We start from the raw sequence: 20,155 nt of genomic DNA, 5'->3' as shown, positions 1-20,155 counted from the left end.
GAAAACAAATTTCCTGTGCCGAAATCTTCAAACAATATTGGCGTTTATGGAAGTGTTTAAAAAATAAATAAATAAATAACAAGTCCTGCATTCACAAGTATACCAGTCCCACAACCAGGTGGAAGAAGAAATTCAGTGAAAAACCAAATGGCTGACTTTTATTTTTTTATTTTATTCCCCCCCCCCCATGTTTTTATTTAACATTAGTGGTAACAATTGAACAATTTCCTCTGGATATTTATGTTACATGCACTTAATATAAGTTACCAATGCTTTTTCTCATTGTCATTGGAGTTCAAGTATGGATCTCCTTTAAATGCCATTTGCTTTGCTAACTTGTGTCAGTAGTTATATAATCTGCATACTTGTGCATGATCTGTGGAGTGAATGTCAAAATTCATAGTTGACCAACATTCAAATCTAGAATACATAGATGATGAATTCACAGACTGACTGTAGGACATGTGGCTGTCCAATAAGACTGTCATAAATCATAGATAATAAAAATATTCAATATATAAATGCATAGTTGGTACGTCTGGAGCTACTAAAAGCCATGGCGATTCCTTGTCAGACTGATGCATGACAGCCAACCAAGTCAAGTGATACAGGTAATAGAAGACTTTCATATTATCTGGTAAGATGAGATATAACAAATGTGCACATAGATTAATTTAAGTTTTGTTAGCCATGACAAGTCTAGTTAGACAGTGTGACTAGTTGGTTTGGGTGACGTATAACGACTTGCTGTAATTAATTTCTACCACAGTAATTTAAACATCAATTTGACAGATTATTTTTTCTATTAAAAGTAGAATTGCATTAAAAACTGAATTGAACTTTATCTTCCTGTGAAATTTGTCTACGTGATTATTTTCCTGCAAACGTAGGTGTGGACAAGATGGTTCAGTGCCACTCCGAACGCGCTACGATTGGTCCAATATCACGGTGACAACTTCCGGTGCAATGGAGCACAAGATTTGAATTTAACTTCGTAGTTGCTTCCCTATTCTCTCAGCCACTCTTATTCTCTTATAACAGAAGCGCAATTGGTAATGAAATAACAAATATTGTCGGGTTCGTTTGTTTGTTTTATAAGTCGGTAATTCAGTGTGTGCTAATGGGGGGAAATGAACCAGCTAGCTCTTGTTAATGTTAGTTGATTAACGCTAGAGACCCCGTTGCTAACGGTAACGCTAACGCTGCTCAGCTAAAGGCTGTAACCCCTCAACCATATAGATATATTTTGTTCCAACCAGAAAAATTAATTGGTTAAATGAAAAATGTTTGGTAAAAACTATCAATTAGCAGCACTCTGTGGTTTTATGATGTTATAAAAAACCAGCTTGATGTTAGCGCTGGAGCAAACTTTAAATGGCTCGTGCTATTGTGTGCTATTGCAGACTTGAAGGAAACTATGAACGATGCTACGTCCAAGTCTTTTCACAAAGTGGCTAAAAGAATGGGGTGGATGGATGAGGGAGGACTGGAGGAAACGGAAAAGAAGGTTTGCTGCATACTTTTTTTAAACCCCTAAATTATCGCGGACTTCATTAAAAACTGGTAAACACACTGGCACTATTAGCCTGGGTTGCTGGAACAGAGAATAGCTCTCAAGTACAACGTTTGAGACAGAGGAGAGATGATCGATCGTCTCCCTTTTAGCTTCATATATCAGATACCTTTTAAGAGATACATTTTTTAAATAGTCCGTCAACCTAGGTCGACAATATTTGTTCCGCACTTTTACATCTGAGGAATTGTTTCAGCATGAATATCTCAAAACTATTAAAGACAAACTCAAACTTCAATGAATTTGGTCAAATAATAAATGTCATGGCATCACGATCTGTAATTTGGGGCAGGTGCATCAAAACTGTGTGATGGCTGGTTGTTTAAATAAATATTTGTATAAAAAATGATTTTTGAATGGAGTACAGTTGTATTTCACAATGTCAATTGAAGCCTCTAGAAACATTCTTAGTTACAAAAATGCTATTTTCATTCAACTTGTATGCTGGATTGAGCAAATATGGTAACCAAAACAAAAAGAAAAATATCAATTGATAGTCTAATGTCAAAATGTTGGTACTCAGGTAGCACTTTATTAATGTCTAAGAAAATAATTTTGTTAAATATACAGATTTTATTTATTTATTTTTTTGGAGACCCACTATGGCAGGGGTTGATTTTGTTGATTTGCATTTAAAAGTGATGGTATCACCATGAAGTAAATGATTGAAAATGAATAAATAAATAAACATTATTATTGTTGTTGCTTCTGTTTGCAGTTGATGAGTAAAATTGGTAAGAGTCGTCATGCTGGCACAAGTGGTCATGGATCAGCAAGTAAGTGGAGAAACTCTGCGTTGAGCGAATCGAGTGACGATGAATTTGACAGGTGTAAGTGTTTGGGCTTTTTAAAAAAATTTTTTTTATTAATGTACAATGCTTAAAGGTGTGACTTTGGTTTCATGTATGGATTTAATTTTTTTCCTATTACCCTTTAATGCCTTAGTTCTTATGGAAAAAGCCACACCCCAAGCTAAAGCCACTTCACACAAGCCACGCAGTCCTGCAAAGACAGGCAGGTATGAAAATGTTTTCATGAAGCATTTTGTCTTTTTCTGATCTAGATTTTCTATCTGATTTATCATTTCACACTAATGACTATATTATGATATAACTAAAGTATTTAAAAAGCACTTTTATTATTTTCAGTTCAAACATTGTGGTGGTGAGCTCAGATGATGACAATACTGCTTTTGAAACATGTAAGTGCTAATGTCATTCTTCTGGTTAGATTTTGTCTATATATCCCACCAATACAATTTTTGGATATTTTATCTTTGCTCATTGAAGTTCTTCAGCGGGCAAAAACTCCCAATACCAAACCCAAGAAGACATCTAAAAGTGGCAGTGAGGACAGGTGAGTCCGATGAATTTTTATCCACCACTTTTATTTCCCGTCAGAAGTAAATGTTATTTACTGCTAAACATTTTCCCCCTGGGTTAATTTCACAGCCTCCATAATTTTATAGTTGACGACTACTCATCAGATGATGACTTTGTTGAGCCAAAATCATCTTTCAAAGGTAATTTTGCTGTTGTTCCTCACTTCCAGCATGATCCCAAATAATGTCGGGAGATGTCACATGCAACAATAAATGACACAGCCTTCACATTTACCTACCATTTGATCCCGGGAGGAGAAACAAATCCCTTTGGAGTTGCATCAGCAAGGCAGCCTGTTGTGTTGCTTCTAATATAACAGTGATATTGATTTAATTCATTAATGGGGAAATGAGCTAAAATCTCATCTTGGGAAGTTGCACCTGACTGATCTACGGCCTAGATTATCAATCAGTCACACCTAGTTGTTTATGCCTACGTGACAGTGTTCACTTGCTGTGTGGTTTACAAACCGGGAGAGGATTGTTCTTCACTTTGCAAATTATTTTCTGGTTGTATACAAAGCTTTTGTTGATGTATCAGGCGTCTTGTTTTTTCTAATTTCCCTGTTGCTGCTTTTTTAAATATGTGTCAGATGCATATGTAAAAGTCTGTTAATTTATTTATTTTTGTCTCAAATTTTTTTGTAGTTCCTAAGAAGACCAATACTCCAACATCCCAGCCTCAAACAAGGCGACCCCTGTCTCTGTATAATTCACCTGTCTTTGTCAGCGATGATGAGGATGATGATAATATTGTGCTGAAGAGCACTTGGAGAACCCGTCACACGAGGCCCAAGTCACTTCCAAAGACCAGTGAGAATACTCCTCCTCTGTGCAATGACGATGAAACTTCGCCGTCACTCCCCTCTCCTCCTGCTCTGTCTCCTTTGTGTCGTCCTTCAAACGGAGCTAAAACATTAGTGATCTCTCCCAAGCGCACTTTTTCAATGCCTTCCAAGCTGGATGATTCAAGCAGTTCTGAGGAGGAGTTCACATCCCTGCTGGAGAGACTGAAAAAGAAAAACAATTTCATAGGGAATTCATTCCTGCCGAACAACAGCAAAGGTACGGTAACTGCTTAATTCTGAATGTTTGAATCTGACAGTCTTTTGTTTTTTTTTGTCATGCTCATATCTCTTGCTCTCCTTTTTCCAATTAAATTTAGAGAGCAATAAGGAGCCTGCTGGGACAGTCTCAGTTCCTTCTGTATCCCAAACACCAGGCTCTAAATCATTAGGTGTGAAGACACCTGGAAAATCATCGATCTTGAAGCCAGCCGTCAGTCAGAGCGAGCCAAGACACGGTCCAACCAGCAAGTGCGTCTAGTGGATGCACTAATTGGGCACCAGATAGTGAGCCTTTTCCTTTTATACACGAACGTTTGTCTTCATTTTGCTCTGTTTGCTTCCCTCTAGGAATGTGCTGTGTAAGACCCCGGGCTGCTTCCTGCAGTCGCTCACAAATCCCAGCTCCAGCTATGTGGGCAGCTTTAAGCAGAACAAAGAGGCACTCACAAGTAAACTCTACCACCTGTACAACACCACAGTGTTTGAGAGTAAGGTAATGAAGAGTCATTGTTTACTAGACTGTTTTCCATTTGAAGTTGAGGAATATTTAATTTGATGCACGTGACGTAAAAGAAAATCTCCAGACTTTGTGAAATACCCCTTGCTTTCACTGGTTGCCTAAAGTCTATTGGCAGCCATAGTAGAACCACCATCTGTAATATATTGTGTGTTATGTTGTTAGACATAAACAAGTCAAGGATGGGTCACATATTGAAGCTGCAAAGCTCTCTGGTTGATTTGTGTAGGATAGCTGTTGTGCTAAATGATAAAATGCTCACTAATGAGCTTCAAGAATGAAGATATGAACTGTGAGCAAAGGCCGGAATCTCCCATGCAGTTCTTTCAATATTGATGTACAATTTAAAACTCCAGTATTCTTTTTATATTATTATTATTGTAAATTAAATATGATGAAACGCTCTGCGTAAAGAACGAAATATTTATACATTGCATTGTTTAATGTCTTTGCTAACAGGGTGAGTTTTTGTTTTCATTTATTTCTAACTTTCTTTCTTTTTAGCTCCCTGCGAATATGTCAGTGACCTGGAATAAGAAGATGCGTAAAACAGCTGGCTACTGCGTTACAGGGCAGGAAAAGGGTGGAGGAAACCGCTACGCCCGCATAGAACTGTCAGAGAAAGTCTGTGACTCTGCAGGTAATGGCTTACTAAGGTCCCCTAGAATTATTTGCTTGTCAGGGAAGCTGCGACCTTGTGGAGCTTTAGAATCTCTTACTGTGCTGTTGTTCCTGAATATGTGCGTGCGCATATATACGAGGTACCTCGTTTTGTATGACAACATTGTCTTTGTGCTTCCCTGCTAGATCGTCTCAGGGACACACTGATACATGAAATGTGTCATGCTGCAACATGGCTGATTAACGGTGTAAGGGACGGGCATGGAAACTTCTGGAAGCTCTATGCTCGCAAAGCAACACTGGCACATCCGGAGCTGCCGATGGTCACGCGCTGCCACAGCTATGACATCAAGTACAAATTCCAGTACCAGTGCACTCGCTGCAAGAACACGTATGTAAACCAAAACCACTTACTCCATTTTATGAGTCACTGTGTGTTTCCAGAGCGTTTGAGCTCATTTCAGCCTGATTAATGTCTCTCTTTTTTTTTTTTTTTTTTACTGTGATTCCATATAGGATCGGCCGTCATTCCAAGTCACTGGACACGCAGAGATTTGTGTGCGCCCTCTGCACTGGTCAGCTTGTCTTGTTGACGCCTTCTAAGCCACGTGCTCCCACGCCTTTTGCCAACTTTGTCAAGGAAAATTACTCGAGTGTACGACAGGAGCTAGCAGGACAGAGTCATGCAGAGGTGATGCGGAAACTTAGTGCAGACTTTGCCTCGAAGACTAAACTGAGTCAAAGCTGAGCCAGTATGTGTCCTTTACACAGGAAGCCTATGAAATATCTCAGTCAGATAGTCTTACATTATTGAGCAGCTATGATTCTCAATGGGTTTTTTTTCTGTTTGTCTGTTGATCATTAGAGTTGCTGTAACTGGAAAAACTGAATGAATAGAAAGTAAATGTTTCTGATTGTGTGCTTGTGTAGATGATAGCATCAAACAATGTCATACTTAATAAGTGACAGTACCATGGTAAATGTCTGATATGAGCCTTTTAATGCTGTGCTGGTGCGGTTTTTTTTCGTTTGTTTGTTGGTTTTGCACCTTCAAGTCTTCAAATAAAGTTTAATTCTTTAAGATGGTCAGCACGTGCGCTAGCTACAGCCTGAACACAATGCTCAGTGTTCCTCTGCTCATTGTCATCCCGCGCTCCCCATCACTCCTCAGACACACTCGGTTCTTGCTCCTCATACACCTTCTCCTCTGCAATAATCTCCAGGTAGGTCTGCACATTTTGATTTTGGATTTTTTTTAATTAACCAAACCCTTCTTAGATATTATTCTCACAAACATTTGAGCTAAATCATCATAATCAATGCTTTTTCAGCAACTCATCAGGACAATCAAAGCAGTTATTTTAGGATGTGGGGAAGATTTTTCTGTGACCCAGTTTTTGATCTTGGGCGCTACTAATCAGGCCTTGTCATTGGTTTGTAAATTCTATATTATATTTGTACAGTTCACTGTTTGTTAGTGACTCACAATATACACCATTTTCTACTGTCATTTACTCTGGAGAACATCACCTGTTTATTTTATGTATTTTGTTTGGAGGCCACATGACAACATACTGTTTTGGATAGGGATAGGTGTTACTTGGGCTTAACGCACAACCAGTCTGCATATATGCTCACTGGCCACTTGATTGGTTATCTGTTCAGCTGCTTATTAAAGATCGCATCTAAGTACTCAGACAAATTGCAGCAACCCAATACACTGAAGCATAGTCAAGGTGGCCTCCTGAAGGTCAGACTGGCCAGACTGCTTCAAGCTGTCAGAACTTCAGGCAACAGTGACTCAAATAATCACTCATTACAACCAAGATATGCAGAAGAGCACAGAACCTGTCAAACCTTGAAGCAGAATGGCTACAGCAGCAGAAGACCGCATAGTATCTGTGTTTAATAGCATCAGAAAAAAATACATTCAAGGTTTTATGATGCAACTTAAAAAAATTGGAGATAAATCCAAAGTCGAGCCACTCAAATGAGCAATGCTCATTTAAAAATAAACAGGACACGAGGACAAATTGCTTCAATGGGTTTAATTTTAACTGAAATACTGTTGTGCTGTTTATATAATTCAATTCACAAGACATTATGTAAAACATTCAGGAATATTGATGATAAAATACGCACAAAAGCATGACAGAAAATATATTAACAATCCCTTTAAGACAATGTGACCAAAAACTGTACATAAAAAAAACAAGGACGCAGCTTCTGGACCTGGAAAGTGAAGCCAATGCAAACTGACTTAAGCCTGCATTTCCTTCACAGGCCACTAGGGGCAGCTCTTGTAGTTCCAAAGGTCTTTAAACAAACTGCTGTAGTACTTATTTGACCTATAAGCTAAGTACACAGCTTCTTCACTAAATAAGGGTCTCAGACACATGTTTCACATCAGCATGATGCTATTTTGATTCTTCTTTTTTAAAACTGTATTAGTGCAGGTATACCTATTGGTTGACAACTCACTACTATATGGTCAAGCAGTGTTGTTTCTTTCACAGTCACACCCAGGTAATGCTGAGTTTAACTCTTTAAGAGTTAAACTCAGCGTTGCCTGTTACCTGTTAAAAGCCTACTAAGAGTAACCCTTGAAGCTGTTTTCTAAACTGACTGTTTTTTTTGTACAACAAAATGACTGTGTGTTGGTCAGAATTTAGTGAGGGGGGTGTCTGCAAATGCAACTACCCTTGGAAACTATTTGAGCACTAAAGGTGGTCAAACCACACCTTTATTGATAAATACAGAGTTGTCAAAGTGGTCATTAAAGGTACGGGGAGGCATTCAAAGGTCATCTTTATGGGTGAAAGAGTTATTTAAAAAAAAAATGAAATGGGCAAATTGTTCAAGTGAAAGCTTCTAAACAAGGTTTCACAAGGCTACATCCATGTTTTATTTTACACAGCCTTAAGGCTTTACACACCGGACGCATAAAATCTGTGCGAATATTTTGTTGGTTAAAAATATTTTATGAGAGTCACCTATTCTTAATGCAGTCATTTATATGTTTGAAACAAGCTCGATTTTTTCACTTGGCAAGAAGTGTGCTGTACCTTGAATCATGCACAGTACTGAATATACAAATAGTTAGATAACAGTATTTTACCTCAGACACTGCTCTGGGTCAGTCGGCTCTCTGAACACGAATGTGTTCCCAACTCTGCCAACAAGAGCTCAAACTGCCCCACTGACATCATGAAATATGTCCGGAAGCAGTCGTGATACAGCTTGGATGAACCCAGAACTTCCCAGGACCGACTCATCATCGCTTGATGTTGGTTTTGAGGACGAATTTTCCGCAAAAGTTTGGAACAGAAAAAAATTCTAAATTTTATGTCACTTTTTTTAAAATGCACTTGGTGTGTAATGGCCTGTAGGTGTGGGATCCAAGATGATGGTGTGCTAAGAGGCAGCTTCCCTGATTGTGAGAATTACCCCTTTAAGAGGCACAGGCACAAATCCACAGGCAGCACGGAGATGAGACAGAGCGCTCTCCAGTCGTCAGTGGTTAACAAACACCTTCACTGCATTGCAAATTTTCCCAGGAAAACCAGTATAAAAGAGCCGAAACATGAGACGGTAATGGGAGTCACCAGTATACGAGAGTGAACAGACACTGCTAACATAATGCACAAAGTATCACACAAAGCGCTGGAATGTACTACGTGTCACTGTATTGGTGCAGGCACGATGAATAACCTCTATAATATTATCAATATATAACCTTCATAAATGAATGCAGCATTCTAACAGGTAAGAGGGTGTACTCTTACAGTTTTGGCAGTATGTTGTCATGTAACTGAAAGAAGGGTGGTTTGGCATTTTGCTAGACTTTTTGTCCAAGTCTTTAAAGGTTTTGTAATGATTGTAGTTTTTGAAGCTTAAATGTCTTGACTGATTTAAAAAAAAATTATGGCACTATACAACGATAATAAGGTTTTGTTTTCTGGATAAATGGATGAGCAGCAAAACACCCTCACTGATCCAGCCTGGTCCACCCAACCTTAATGCCTTTCATTTGCTTCAGTACAGGCAGGTTTTTTTCATAATGCGCAGGAACTCCTGCTGGTTCACTTCCCCATCTCCATCCCTGTCCGCTTCATCTATCATTTCCTGCAGAAACACACAAAACACGAGGAAATGAAAAGAAGAACTGAGAGATGGAGAAAGCAAAACAAGCTGGCTTGATAGCATTCATGAGCAAATGCTGTGTTGACATTATTCTAAACTGCCTTCACAGCCTTTGGCTTTGTCAACACAACCCACCAGCTAGATACAGTAATATGCTTTTGATATTTTATTATTAGCTCTTTTATGCCATGATGTAGAGCCTCACCTGCAGCTCTTCATCTGTCAGGTTCTCCCCAAGCTCTTTGGCTACCCTCTTCAGATTCTTGAATGATATCTTGCCCGTCTCGTCGTCATCAAACAGCCGGAAAGCTTTTAAGATCTCCTCCTTAGAGTCCTTTTCAGCCTAAAATTAGAGAAGAGGGAGAGTACTTTACTCCGGACAATACAACTCTTTAGTAACATAGAATTAAAAGCAATGCAACACATGTCTACCATTTTCTGCGTCATGACAATGAGGAAGTCTGCAAAGGAGATCTTTCCTGTGCCATCCTTATCAACTTCACCTATCATCTTCTTGATCTCCTCTTTCTTTGGTTCAAATCCCAGAGCTCTCATGGCAACCTGACACAGAGTAAGAAACGCAGATATTCAAAGCATACATAGGTAATTATCCTTCCTTAGCAGCGGCAGGATAAATTATGTATCGTATCAGTGGGACATAATAACAATTAATCTGGTCTTTAGCCGGTCTTAAAAAAAGGTAAAAAAAAAAACTTCAAATAGAAGATTGTAAGGTTGCTTCCAAACAGAGTCCATCACTGTGCAATGAGAATGAGTATTTACCAGCAGAAAAACATTTTTAAAAATGAACTTATTTTATCCCCTTATATATTTAAGCCCTTTCAAAATAGTGAACAAAGTCTTTACTTTGGGTCGATAGTCATCATTTCAGTTTAACTTAAATAAGTTTGGCTAAATGAAGCACTAAATGATGAGTGTGCCAAATAACTATATATGCAGCTAACTGTACATGTAGACATCAGGGCATGAGATATTTTACCTTAAGCTCCTTCACATCGATGTATCCAGAGCCATCAGTGTCAAACAGCTCAAAGGCCTCCCGGATCTCCTGCTTCTGTACCTCCGTCAGCTCTGGCTTGGGGGCTGTCTTCTTGCGAGGAGGGGGCACCGGACCCTGCAGGGATGGTCTCTTGGCAACGGTTGCCTGGTGGTGGGGACACAGGAGGAAAAAATATAAAGTATTGTATTCAAAACGTGTTTTCCCCCATACCTAACCACTGCCGGTTTACAAGTTATACCAGTCAGATGCCACAAACGAACACGGAATTACGTAATTTCTAAATAATGAAATATGTTCACTCACCATCAGTTGCTCTATGTGTACCTGGCAAATCTGGCTGCAGATCTTTTAGGCCAATCACTGTTTTCGTCTGGGCTGTGACGCTGTCATTTTGGGAAGGGGAAGACAATAAAGCGGTTTCCAGTTTACATCACTGCTTTAATGACACCTAGTCTGGGAGAAATATGTTATACAGTAAAGCATCGTTCTTATTTCGCTGTAACAGCCTACCTGCTAAAATGTGGATGAAAAAAGAAAAGCGCAGGCGAACCAGCTTGTGTCACGAAGCGGATGTTTGATTTGTTTACCTTTTGTGCCAGCGGACAACCAGTGGTTCCTGGATGTGGAGGAGTTAGAGAAAGGATGCACGGAGGCACAACGAGAAGTAGAAATCAAACGCAACAGTCGGGAAAAAAGCTGATTGGTTGGTGAAAATCACGGGGTGCTTTACGGTAACAACATTCACAGCGGCGCAGAAGGTGTGCTACGGATAGAAGCTGCTTGGAGATAATGTGGAGATCTGAGAAGTCATACCTAAATAGATATGATGTCATTTCATTATGTAAATGGTGTGATTCCTCGTGGTAATCAGTTTAATTTCCTCCGTGCTAGGGATTCAGAAACACACTGAGAGTCTAACACAGTCTGATGAGACAATAAATCAAGTCAAAGTCAGCTTTATTGTCAAAAACCATAAGTACAGATCATAGACAGGAATTTGAAATTGCAATGCATCCACGGCCCCCAGTGCACACTAAAGAACATAAATTAAAAATATAAAAGTAAAATAAAACGCTTATATACAACACAATATAATACAGTCTTATATAAACTCATCATTGCTCACAATAATGCACAATGATAATAATAATAATAAGGGTTAGCACGACGTGGAAAAAGCATAATCTTCTCCAGAATCAATAAAGAAGAACATGAAACGAGAAGTTATTAGTCCAAGTTATATGGAGTTTAATACTGCAATTAGAAGGCTCTTCTTATTTTATTTATATATCTATTTATTTAATTTTTTCTACACACTTTTCTACACTCTGTGACATTTGCATCATATGTGAGCAAGTTATTTATGCTTAAGCACAGATCTTGTAATATATGCACCGAGATGGTGGAGATCTGTGCCAGAGATGCCTGCAGGATCAACAAATTAATCCACGAGGCTGGAAGCATCATTGGCCTGAATCTGGATGCGCTGGAGTAAGTGAGGAGCAGAGGTTCACTGATATAGCTGCTCTCATCCCTGCTTCATTCCACCCAGCAGACCCAGCAGACCTCATTCTCCCTCAGACTTTCTGAACCCTGCTGCCATAAAGAACGCTTCAAGAAATCAATTCCGCTGCTCTCTGCAAAACTCACACAAACACGAGTCTGTATTATACCTTCTTGCTGTTGTTTCTCAGACTCACTGTGTGCATATTATTTATTCATGCTCTTTTGCACGATCTCAGTTTTATATATTTTTTTCTTTAGCGTCATTTTTTCTATTCTTCATTTTTATCACTGTTGTATAGTGGCGGTCCTAGCCTGTTTGGCGCCCTGGGCGAACACTCCCTCTGGAGTTTTACGATTTATTTTTGGAGCAACCGTAATCCACATTATTTCCTTAGGGATTAATAAAGTATTCTGATTCTGATTCTGATTGTTTCAGGATGACCTGCCATTATCCAATGACACATCTGCTTTCCTGTATCTTTTGCTCGTTTCTCTTCCTCTTCTCTTTTTTCTAAGCTGAGCACCTGATGACTTTGAACTTTTCTTGTCCATCTTCCATTGGTTTTAATTTTGCACTCCAGTATGAACACAAATCCCCCAACCCGAGGATCACCACAACATAACCTAATAGACCTACACCTTAGTTCACAGACTGGCTTTGTCTAGGGTGAATTTCTGGGATTTCGCACAACCCAGGATTCAAATAAGGAATACATAATGGGCTTGGATTTACATCATTATGAATGAAATGTGCTCTATTTGGAAGCAGCCGCCCCCCCTCCCTTTTCGATGGGTTGTGTGTGAGACTTTAAATCATCAAACTGTAAATTATACATTTTAAATTGTTATTGATCCCTTTACTCCTGGTCCTAAAGTGTATATTTATTTTCTTACTCTTCTTATATTTATTGTTTGTTTACTTGCACTGCTGTAACTGGAGCCTCGTCGTATTGTCTCTCTATATACTGGACTGTATGTAGCATAGATGACAATAAAGTTTACTTTGACTTCAGCAGCGAGCAGGCGCACCGAGGACTGCCCGTGTCGCCCCTATCAAAAACCGCTACTGGTTGTATATGCCAACACGCCTCACATTATAAAGCCTTCACTCTGCTTGCAGTACTTTCATTTTTGGCAGTTGTGTAAGCTCTGTTTGAGTGGCTTGTAGAACAAAATGTTTGAAGTAAGGCTGAGATGGTTTGGACATGTGCAGAGGAGAGATAGCGGATATACTGCAGAAAAGATGTTGATTGTTGGGCTACTAAGTATCAAACATCACGATTTTCAAGCTGGCTCCTTGAAGGTAGATTTTCAAGGGGGCGTGGTTTTTGAGCTGGCGGACGGCTGAAATAAGCTTCTGCCCCCTGATTGGTCAATGTGGTGGCGTTCTTTGACGTATCCCAAATACTACTGGCTTTTCGCAAGGGTCAGCTTCGTGACTTGACCAATGAGAGAGCGGTTCTCTCTCAGCTGATTGAACATTTCAGGTGGGTCGTGCGCGGTTTCCTTGGGCTCGGGTATATGACACAGGAAACAGTGTCGCATGCTTCTTGTACGAAAAGTCGTCACATTTATCTTGTCTGCGCTGAGCATCGATTTTCTCCACGCAAAACTTTTTCCCACGCTGCCTGAGACCCACCACGGTTTACTTACGTGTTGGTCACTTCTCATTGGTTTCCCATGGCTACACGTGTGCGACCGGTGAGTTAAAACATCATTATCAGCCCAGTTGTGCTTTGATATTTTATATTCACTTGTGCTTGTCAGTAATCGCCCCCCGCTTGTTTTGATACAGAGTAGTAAACGGTGTGCGGTCATCGGGGGGTCCGGTTTCTTGGGCAGACACCTGGTGGAGAAGCTGCTGGACCGAGGCTACTCTGTTTCTGTGTTTGACATCCGTCAGAGCTACGAGCTGCCCGGCGTCACCTTCTACCAGGGAGACCTGTGCGACAAACAAGTGAGGCTGCTCTTTCAGATCTCTGAGGGCTCAAAGGTCAAAAAAGAAAAAAAAATGGCTAGACCACAAAATATTGGGTGATAATCGGGTTAAAAGACCTTAAATTATTGCTTATCGGGTCAGTTTAAAGAGTAAAGATTTCTTTAAGTGCAATTTTCTAATTCATTCTTGCACCAGATAACAAAACTCCTTCCCCAGGACAAACAAATGCAAACCAAATTTCACCAGGTGTCTGCTTTGTTCTGCTCCAGGCTCTGCTGGCAGCTCTGAAGGATGTGTCCTTGGTCTTTCACTGTGCCTCTCCATCGCCTGCCAGTGACGACCGTGCTCTGTTTGAGAGGGTCAACATCCAGGGCACACAGACTGTTATCCAGACCTGTATAGAGTCTGGAGTACAGGTGAGGGAGAGCATTTAGGTGCCTAAAGTTCACTCTTTAGAGAATAAGAGAAGACAAAGTGTCTTTAATGTGCAGTTTTGTTTTGTTTTTTTCTTTGCCAGAGGTTGGTCCTGACCAGCAGTGCCAGCGTGGTGTTTGAGGGGACTGACGTTAAGAACGGGAGAGAGGATCTGCCGTATGCCAAGAAGCCCATTGACTACTACACAAAGACCAAAATTGAGCAGGAGAAGGTAGGCAGGAACGTAGGAGGGTGTATTCGAGTTTGTTGGTGTGACTGGCAAGGCCCTGTAGTTGGCACTGTAGCCCAAAGGCAAGAGAGAAATTTTTATTTCTTATTTTAAACCAAAATAGGAGTGAAATGAAGGCTCTAATTTCCACTTTTTGATGCAGTCAGTCATACATTTTAGAGAGAACAGGAGAAATAATAAACTCTTCATTTGCATTTCATTTGAATGCATTTACAAGTATAATTTAGCCTCTTGTTTTCTATTGTCACATTTTTAAGCCTCATCTAGACTGTTTGTATCTGTACAGTTAGATACATAGAAAAAAAAAACCCTCATCTTGATAATGGCTGAACAGAACAGCTGGAGTAATTATGCAGATTATGGAGATGCAAATGTTATTAAATATATTAAAATAAAATGGATAATTTAAGACAAATATAACGGTATAAGGAAGAGAGAAAAACGAGAAACAAAGACCTCACAGTGGATTGTGCATGAATGCATAAATACACAGATTTGTGTATTGTTTCCAATCTGTAAACTGACTCATCTCAGCAATATTATGATGAATAGATCTTTTTTTGAATTCTCAACATATTATTTGTTCCATCTGACATATCTTCCTATCTTTCATTACTCAGTTGTTATACAATGGAGGGCCACATTTGAGCCATCTAATAGTATACCTCTTTTTCCATCCATCTTCTTCCACTTATCCAATTCACGGTCACAGGGGGCTGGAGCCTATTCTAGCTGTCATAGGGCGAAAGGTGGGGTACACCCTGGACCGGCTGCCAATCTATCACAGGATTAACACCTGAAGACAGACAACCATTCACACCTACAGCCAGTTTAGAGTCACCAATAGGGCTTTGGAGCGTGTTGAACCTAACCTGCATGTCTTTGGACTGTGGGGGGGAAGCCAGACTACCCAGAGGAAGCCCATGCAAGCCCACAGGGAACTGTAGCTTGCCTCCACCAGTGTGTGAATGTGAATGAATAGTGGAATTGTTAAGCGCTTTGAGGGTCTCGAAAAGTGCTATATAAATGCAATCTATTATTTATTATTATTATTATTATTATTATTATTATTATTATTATTAACATGCGAACAAATAAAAATTCCTACTAGCCTACGGTACTTCTTTTGCTTTTAAATGCATATATACATGCATTCTCCACATGATCTTGTTGCATTATTTTGTTAAGATCCAATATTTAATCTGGTAACATTTTAACGTTCGAGTTAATGGTTTCTATATTAACGTAAGTTAGGTTAAAAACTGTTCTTGAACCATCAGAGCCAATTCAAAGAATTCAAATCTAGTCACCGCTAGAACAGCTGCCTTATGGAAAAACAGGTTTTTGGCTTGGGTGCACAGCCTATGATACCTGACATCTAAATGATGAGGTTCAAAAGCACATAGGCTAAATTTGTTTTTGTTTTTAAATGCGTATTAGTGCAGAGAGAGTCCAAATGTTACATTTATTTCCCTCCAAATTTTTATTCCTTAATTCTTGTTTCTTGTCCATTTGCTATTCTGTGGGTTGTCTGAGAAAAGTGAGGCCTGTAGGGGCTTAGAGCTGAAGTCTGGAAGTTGCAGACACTCTTTTGCAGCTGTATCCTATTCTGTTTTTTGTGTTTAGCTGGTCCTCAAGGCTTGTGACAAGCAAAAGGGCTTCCTCACAGTTGCAATTCGGCCTCACGGCATCTTTGGTCCTCGAGATCCACAGCTGGTTCCCATCCTGGTGGACACGGCTCGCAGGGGCAAAATGAAATTCATCATTGGGTGAGTCATAGCATTTTAAAAATTTAATAATCACTCACTTAATAGAAACAGCTTGAATATGATAAAACACAACTAACAAACTGATAAGACTAAATGATAATCAGTTCAGCAACAATCACTGCTGATGATCTGAAGGTCTGCTGATTTTAGTCCAATTCCTATGCTTCTTTGACGACATCAGTGCACGTGTGTCATAAGAGCTCAGAGTAAAGCCTGCGTCAGCAAAAAGACAAGAAAAACACCCCCCAATATATTTTTGAGGGAGCCAGCAGCTGCTGCATCTGCATGTACTGCCTTCAGCATAAAACACTGTGATGTGTTGTTTGTGGTGTGGAAGGCTGGACTCACAGCATTTGACAGAAAGTGACAACATGGAGTTGTAGGATTTGAAAGCGAGGCTTTCTTTGGTCTTGAGTGGGTTTTGATGGTGAAACAATACCGAGTTGAATCAAGGATTTTAGCATTCTCTTCTAATAAACAAGTTAAGTTATCAGTGAAGTATTGGTGTTTCTGAAATACGAAGCTGAAAGCAGCCTTGAGATAGTGGCTCAGCCCACACAGCCATGTGAAAAACAAAACAAACTTGAATTGCTTTCTGTATGACGTTATCAATCTCTCACATAAAAGTGGAGGAATTTTGGCCCACTCCTTTTTACAACATTGCTTCAGTTCATTGATGTTTACCCACAACTCTGTTTAAGGCCTTCTATGGTATTTCAGCCAGGAAGGGGTGTGGACTTTGACTGGTTCATTGCAACATACTGATTCTGTTCTTTTTCAGCCATTCAGCTGTGTTTGGGATCATTGTCCTGTTGCGTAACCCAGTTTTGCCAGAATTTTAGCTGTCGGATGAATGTTCTTACATTTGACTTTAGAATACTTTTCATGGTCGACTCGTTGATTGCAAGGTGTCCGGGTCCCGTGACTGCAAAACGAGCCAAAATCATGATTCCCTCCATTACCATGTTTATGCTAATATGATGTGTTTGGGTTTTGTCAAATGTGGCACTGTGTATTCTGGTCAAACATCTCAACTTTGGTTTGGTCCATCCAAAGGAAATTGTTCGAGAACTCTTGTGGTTTGTTCAGATGTAATTATGCCAACCTATGCTGTGCTGCCGTGTTCTTTTATGACAGAAGAGGCTTTCTCCTGGCAGTCCTTACAAATGGGCTGTACTTTTTCAGTTTTTTACGAATTGTACTGTCACGAACTTTAACTTTTAACACGCCAACTTACACATGTACAGTCTGAGATGTAGCTTTTGGGCAGTTTTCTGAATATTACTCAATCTGATCTTGGGGTGAATTTGCTGAGTTGTTCACTCCTGGGAGAATTGTGGCATTGTGTTACCACACACCTGACTGCTCAATGCCAATAAAGCGCTCAAACGTTTGCTTTCATAGCAGTGCTCGCACTTGCTGATAATCAACTGTTCATGTGATTAGCAGCATCTGACAACAGCTACTTAACATTGTAATTCCTGTGAAAGCAGCATGAAAGCGTGCTACTACCACTAATTATTAGATCCTAGTACTTATTTTCAAAAAGGATGTCTTGATGGTTTTCAGTTAAATAATTAGTTTTTGTCTCCTTCAGTGATGGAACCAATCTGGTAGATTTCACCTTTGTGGAGAATGTAGTTCATGGACACATTCTGGCTGCTGAACGGCTGAGAGCAGACTCCCCCATATGTGGGAAGGTTAGTTAAAATAAAATCCACAGCAGTGGTGGCACCAAGTGGTTAACATGCTTTTCGATCAGTTAATTTACTTTAATTTTTCTCCATTTGTCTTCCAGCCATATCACATAACCAACGATGAGCCAATTCGCTTTTGGGACTTCATGTCTCAAGTATTGGTGGGTCTTGGATATCCTCCTCCCCGCTACCACCTGCCTTACAGTTTGGTGTACGGACTGGCGCTTCTCCTCTGGCTGCTGTCCGTACTATTGAGTCCTTTAATATCTTTCAAGCCAACTTTTACACCGATGAGAGTGGCTCTGGCTGGAACCCACCACTACTACAACTGTAAACGTGCCAAAGAAGACCTGGGCTACACACCGGTGGTCAGCCTGAAGGATGCGATTGCACGCACCGTAGAGAGCTATCCTCATCTCAGATGCGAGGCTTGACAGGTGGCTGGAATTAGAGACTGCTGAGACATGTAGAGCTCTGGGCATTTATACAATTAAACTCATAATGAGAATAATGTGATGCGGTAATACTAAATGGAAAATGATGGAAGTCACTAGTGATAGATAAACTTCACCATGTGAAGCATTTGTATGCCTTTTTTATTTTTCATGTAGCATTCCACCAGTAGATGGCAGCAGATGGTGCTGGTATTGGTGCCCTTATTGCAGTCTGATCATACACAAACTGCAGAGTACATCCACTCTTAATGCCAGTACAGTGATCACAGCTGATTTTTGTTGTCTTCTGTTCTTTGTACTTGTAAACACTGAGATGCTGCTCTTGAGTTTTCAAAATGCCTTTATACATTCCTCCACATGCTCTTGATAGAACATATATATATTTACATGTGTGTAATATATGATTATGTGAATGTTTGGCCTGGAACAGACGTTGCACAAGTTTCTGACATGCTGTTAAGTGAAATCTTCAGCGATACTGTAGACAGTCTTGTGCTTACATATTTGTTCCAACTGTCTGGGCAGAAAGTCCTTTGCTGATTAAACTTGACAATGCCCTCATGCACAACGTGAGGTTTTCTTAGGAAATGTTTTTCAGAGTTTGGAGTGAAAAGAACTTGAATGGCCTTCACAGAGCCCTGACTTCAACCCTGTCACATACCTCTGGGATAGCTTAACTGGCTGATTGTAAACCAGGTCTTATTGCCTAACATCAGTGGTTGACCTCGCTGATCATCTCGTAGCTGAAAGGGGACAAATCCCTGCAGTCAGGTTCCAGAAGTATGTGGAAAACTTTTCTAAGAGAATTGACTGCACCGTCACTGCAAACATGCCCACGCAAACAAGGCTCTCAGACGCATCCTTCAGCCATAAACCGATACACAATTTCATTGAAACACTAATTGGTTAGAAATGCATCTGCAGTGTGGGACATTACAGAAAAAACAAGTCCTAACTTGTTTGGCGTCACGACAGAAATCAGGATTTTGACAGCCAATACATTTGGGTCTCTCTTTATTACACACTGTGTTGAAGCCAAGGGGATTTCTTTGTTGTTGTTTTTTTTTTTTTTTTTTTTGTAGTTGTGGTAGTTAGTGCAGGTTTATTATCTGCTCTTTGCTTACCTGGCAGCACTTTTACAAAGTTGCCCACACCTTGCCTGCAGGGCAGAGCCATCTGTTATTTTTATTTAGTCTCTGCAGTCTGCTATAACTCCAGACCTCCCCAAGGGGAACTACTGTTTAAACAACACTCTCACATCATTATGATATATATATTTTTTTTTACTTTTTTGGGACTGTTCATATTCCCTATGAATATCCAACCATTCATGTCTTCATCCGGTTTGGGCTGGAACATCTCAGCTGTCATAGGGTGAGGGATGGGGAATGCACTGGACGTACCTGTTTGTTAAATGTCTAATAGAGTGATTCACACTTACACCTACAACCAATTTTAAATCACCATAGTGCTTAATGTGTAGGTCTTTGGACCTACATGGGAGGAAGCCGTAGTACCCACAGAGAATCCGCGAACTCCACACAGAAAGGTCATGGCCAGGCAGTGGATTCAAACCCAGGATCTTGTTCCTGCACAATGAGAGAACAAACCTCTGCTAACCTCTGTACCAAAATACTTCCTTGGGTCGGTATCTTGTGTTGTTGTCCACGGGGACGACATCCTGAGGAGAAAATTAGCAGAATGTGAGTGCACCATTTCTGATATAAGAGGAGAAATAAACGCAGCCACCAGTAGTGGTTTCAGTGCACAGGTAAATGCATGCACATCAGTCTAATAAAATT

General features: G+C 40.1%; 3 protein-coding genes across 7 annotated transcripts; 2 read left to right on the top strand and 1 right to left on the bottom strand.

Moving 5' to 3' along the window:
* Positions 1-922: 922 nt before the first annotated feature.
* Positions 923-6,248, top strand: gcna (germ cell nuclear acidic peptidase). 2 transcript variants are annotated; one of them, XM_085476657.1, is made up of 13 exons: positions 923-1,052; positions 1,404-1,507; positions 2,292-2,349; positions 2,519-2,591; positions 2,722-2,774; positions 2,863-2,929; positions 3,025-3,095; positions 3,603-4,019; positions 4,120-4,270; positions 4,370-4,514; positions 5,043-5,178; positions 5,346-5,550; positions 5,676-6,248. In XM_085476657.1, exons 2-13 carry the CDS (start codon positions 1,418-1,420, stop codon positions 5,905-5,907), a joined length of 1,698 nt encoding a protein of 565 aa, XP_085332783.1. In that variant the 5' UTR covers positions 923-1,052; positions 1,404-1,417; the 3' UTR covers positions 5,908-6,248. The 2 variants fall into 2 exon arrangements, with proteins under 2 accessions (XP_085332783.1, XP_085332774.1); XM_085476648.1 differs by having other exon boundaries at positions 2,292-2,403.
* Positions 6,249-7,188: 940 nt separating this feature from the next.
* On the bottom strand, positions 7,189-11,080 carry cetn2 (centrin, EF-hand protein, 2). Of its 4 annotated transcripts, none has more exons than XM_085476663.1 (6): positions 10,911-11,080; positions 10,627-10,776; positions 10,303-10,467; positions 9,735-9,863; positions 9,508-9,645; positions 7,189-9,284 (listed from the first exon to the last, which is right to left on the bottom strand). In XM_085476663.1, the coding sequence occupies exons 2-6, from the start codon at positions 10,627-10,629 to the stop codon at positions 9,195-9,197; spliced, it is 525 nt and encodes a 174-aa protein (XP_085332789.1). In that variant the 5' UTR covers positions 10,630-10,776; positions 10,911-11,080; the 3' UTR covers positions 7,189-9,194. The 4 variants fall into 4 exon arrangements, with proteins under 4 accessions (XP_085332789.1, XP_085332790.1, XP_085332788.1 ...); XM_085476664.1 differs by having other exon boundaries at positions 10,627-10,706; XM_085476662.1 differs by lacking the exon at positions 10,911-11,080 and adding an exon at positions 10,834-10,902 and having other exon boundaries at positions 10,627-10,706.
* Positions 11,081-13,264: 2,184 nt separating this feature from the next.
* Positions 13,265-19,377, top strand: nsdhl (NAD(P) dependent 3-beta-hydroxysteroid dehydrogenase NSDHL). Its single transcript, XM_085476580.1, has 7 exons — positions 13,265-13,530; positions 13,625-13,786; positions 14,038-14,184; positions 14,286-14,414; positions 16,059-16,201; positions 17,799-17,901; positions 18,000-19,377. Exons 1-7 carry the CDS (start codon positions 13,510-13,512, stop codon positions 18,330-18,332), a joined length of 1,038 nt encoding a protein of 345 aa, XP_085332706.1. The 5' UTR covers positions 13,265-13,509; the 3' UTR covers positions 18,333-19,377.
* The last annotated feature ends 778 nt before the right edge of the window (positions 19,378-20,155 follow it).

Source organism: Copadichromis virginalis, linkage group LG2 (genome assembly GCF_057382275.1).
Source record: "Copadichromis virginalis isolate Kocher_CV1m ecotype Utaka linkage group LG2, C_Virginalis_male_GT1.1, whole genome shotgun sequence".
In the NCBI taxonomy this organism is placed as follows: Eukaryota; Metazoa; Chordata; class Actinopteri; order Cichliformes; family Cichlidae; genus Copadichromis; species Copadichromis virginalis.
The sequence above is the reverse complement of the archived record's forward strand: the minus strand, read 5'-3'. Positions and strand labels throughout refer to the sequence as shown.